This window comes from Anopheles gambiae, chromosome 3, assembly GCF_943734735.2.
Source record: "Anopheles gambiae chromosome 3, idAnoGambNW_F1_1, whole genome shotgun sequence".
Classification (NCBI taxonomy): Eukaryota; Metazoa; Arthropoda; class Insecta; order Diptera; family Culicidae; genus Anopheles; species Anopheles gambiae.
In genome coordinates, this window is record NC_064602.1 from 20,664,662 (window position 1) to 20,667,418 (window position 2,757).

A 2,757-nucleotide genomic window follows, 5' to 3' on the forward strand; every position below is an offset into this window, starting at 1 on the left:
TAAAGCTCAGAATCTAATTAGAAGAACTATGTATTCCACGGAAAAAACAACGATTTTCAGACTTTTATTTCTTACCGTAGTTGCTTACCAGTGGTTTGGCTTAAAATGTGTAATCGATAGAAATTTCTTAAATTCTTTTTAAAACAGTAACATATATTTGCAGCACAGAACACTGTTTAATGAATAGCCTACACACCAAGCTGAGATAGATAAACCTACTCCAATATAAGCATTCTCAAGAGCAACGTCATTCCCACGATTGACCATGATACCGGAAATCGGAATTGGAATTTACGCCCGACACTTGCAGTGCGATAAATTGCACCGCTGGAATGTGGCGAATGCTTCGTGTGTATGTGTGTATGTGTGTGTGTGTGTGTGTGTGTGTGTGTGTGTGTGTGTGTGTGTGTGTGTGTGTGTGTGTGTGTGTGTGTGTGTGTGTGTGTGTGTGTGTGTGTGTGTGTGTGTGTGTGTGTGCGTGTGTGTGTGTGCACGACTGTGAACAATCGAATAAAGATTACGGTTTTACGAGCACGAGATTACACGATCAATCGTAATCCATTGAGAACTTCAGTGGGGGAACAGAGATTACAGCGATTGAATGAAAGAAACCAACAACAACAGCAAAACTATCCATAGTTGCCACTGTACACACATTAGTCATCGAAGTTGGCATTGAACTCAAGATGCGAACGCGGGTATGATCAATTGATGACAGTAGGTTAAGCTTTATTGCATCACTTTGGCGTAAGGTGTTGTAGTTAAACAAACATTTAGAATATATTCATAGTGATTGTGAAGATCGACTTTGGGATACATTGTTGGGTTGATTTAGGGAACTGTAAATTTGAACTTCATCTCCCCATCGGTCGTCGGCATACACCCTTGTGATCCAGTACGGTTCCATCCGGGCACACGATCGGAGCGTCAAACAATGCTCGCTGTAGAAAAGTAAACATAGGTCGTATAAGTTACAATCAAGCCTTTTCAGTACGGTTGCTATTGCTTTTGTTGTATTGATATTGCATCACTGTTTCGCAACGCAGCACGATCATATATGACAACATTCCCGAGAACGATCATTCGTACCATTCCAATTATCAGTTGTGGTACGATCGAAGTTGTCGGCGGTCCGTTTGCACTTCCCTCATCCTCATAATAATCGACCACAACACCGGCACTCACGCACACCACCAATCCAATCACACAAATCCACCTCAGGGTAGTACCCATTGCTACTAGATCAAGCATCTATTCCAACCGTGTCACGTTGATAAACGTGTATCTAAAGCCCCAAGCTCTAGTACAACTAGCACTCCCGATCCGAGAAGTCCCACAGCAAAGATGCAAAAACTGCACACTTCCTTCTCGCACGAACTCTCACTCTCAAGTGGCGCAGTTTTATCTTATCATTCGCCAGCAGCCGCGGATTCACTACTTGCAGAAATACAAAAACCATTGCATTCGCGCAGTCCCCTTTTGACTGGGGATGAACATGATGCGGCGCTCAGTGTCAGTCGCCGGCCACTTGACCAGTCCGGTCTTGCCGTGCTGTATTCCATTACCCTATCTGTGTACCTTTGCAGTATTGATATAGGCAAAGATCGATATCATGTCAGACGAATGTGTATCAACCTGATGAGATGTGATGGGAGGATCCGGGGGAAAACACACATTTTTACGCTCTTGAACTAGTCGGCAAGTTGCTTGCACCGGTAAGTCCGGGTGACGCGTGTGGGGAAGTTCATCGGTGAGTTTACCCACTTCCGGAGCTGCTGATATCAGAACCCGATACAACGATCCACGCTGTAGGGCAAATATTAACCCTCGCCGTCAAACAGGTGTGTGTCGTTGAGTACACTTGAGACCAGTGGCCCAGTAACCAGTAACGGCAGTCACACATCTCAATGCGTGATCAAAAGCCGGCTCAAAAAAAGGTCAAGGGAGTCACGTAGTCGTAGCCGTGAAGTACTAAACGTCACGATCAATCAAGAAAGCACAAGAACCATCAATTGTGGTGGCACTTCACATCAATCTTGCTAGACGAACTGGCAGTGGACGCTTAATTCCTTTAACGACGATCATCTTTTCCCGGGCAACAGATCCCAAGCATCCCGAGTGGAAAATCTCCACACAAAGGACTACCACCCGGTGACCGATGTTCTGGCCGGTGCTTACTCACCTCACAGTGTGGGCCGGCACTTGCCCTTATGATCGACACGATAGCCCGGCTTGCAGGCGGTCGGTGCGAGCAGTATGTTGATCTGTGGATGGGACACATGGACAGGGCGAAATTTAAGCATCGCAACGCATAACCGCAGACTCTAACACGCTCAACATTACACTCACCGGCTGCATCACGAACATTCCGCCCGGGTTCGCTCCGTCCGTTTCGGCGGCTTCTTCCCCATCCGTATCGGTTGCTTCACCTTCACCTACACCTTCTTCCCCATTGGCTTCCGGGGTTGGTGCGGTAGCTTGCTCTTCCTGCGCCACCTGCGCTTCCTGCGTTGTGTGCGCTTCCTGCTCCTGCTCGTCACCTTCGTCGGATAAAACGGGCGACGGTGCAGTGGTGATCGCGAGCAGTGCAAGGCACAGCCACACTGCCGTACGTGTTGAGTTCTTCATGATCGATGGTACAGTGGAAGTAGCTTGTAGTGGTTCGATTAAAAAGACTGTTTACGTACTACGCTTATCAGCGTTTTGATTTTGGGATGCTTTTGAGATGCGCAAGAGCGCGAGAGTAAGCGATCTGTT

The 2,757-nt window shown here is 47.2% G+C and overlaps 1 protein-coding gene across 2 annotated transcripts; it reads right to left on the reverse strand.

Annotated features, from left to right (window-relative positions):
- Positions 1-704: 704 nt before the first annotated feature.
- LOC1279893 (uncharacterized) lies at positions 705-2,757 on the reverse strand. 2 transcript variants are annotated; one of them, XM_061657421.1, is made up of 3 exons: positions 2,350-2,757; positions 2,183-2,264; positions 705-941 (listed from the first exon to the last, which is right to left on the reverse strand). In XM_061657421.1, the coding sequence occupies exons 1-2, from the start codon at positions 2,626-2,628 to the stop codon at positions 2,184-2,186; spliced, it is 360 nt and encodes a 119-aa protein (XP_061513405.1). In that variant the 5' UTR covers positions 2,629-2,757; the 3' UTR covers positions 705-941; position 2,183. The 2 variants fall into 2 exon arrangements, 1 of the variants encoding a protein (XP_061513405.1); XR_009766063.1 differs by lacking the exons at positions 2,183-2,264; positions 2,350-2,757 and adding an exon at positions 1,090-2,160.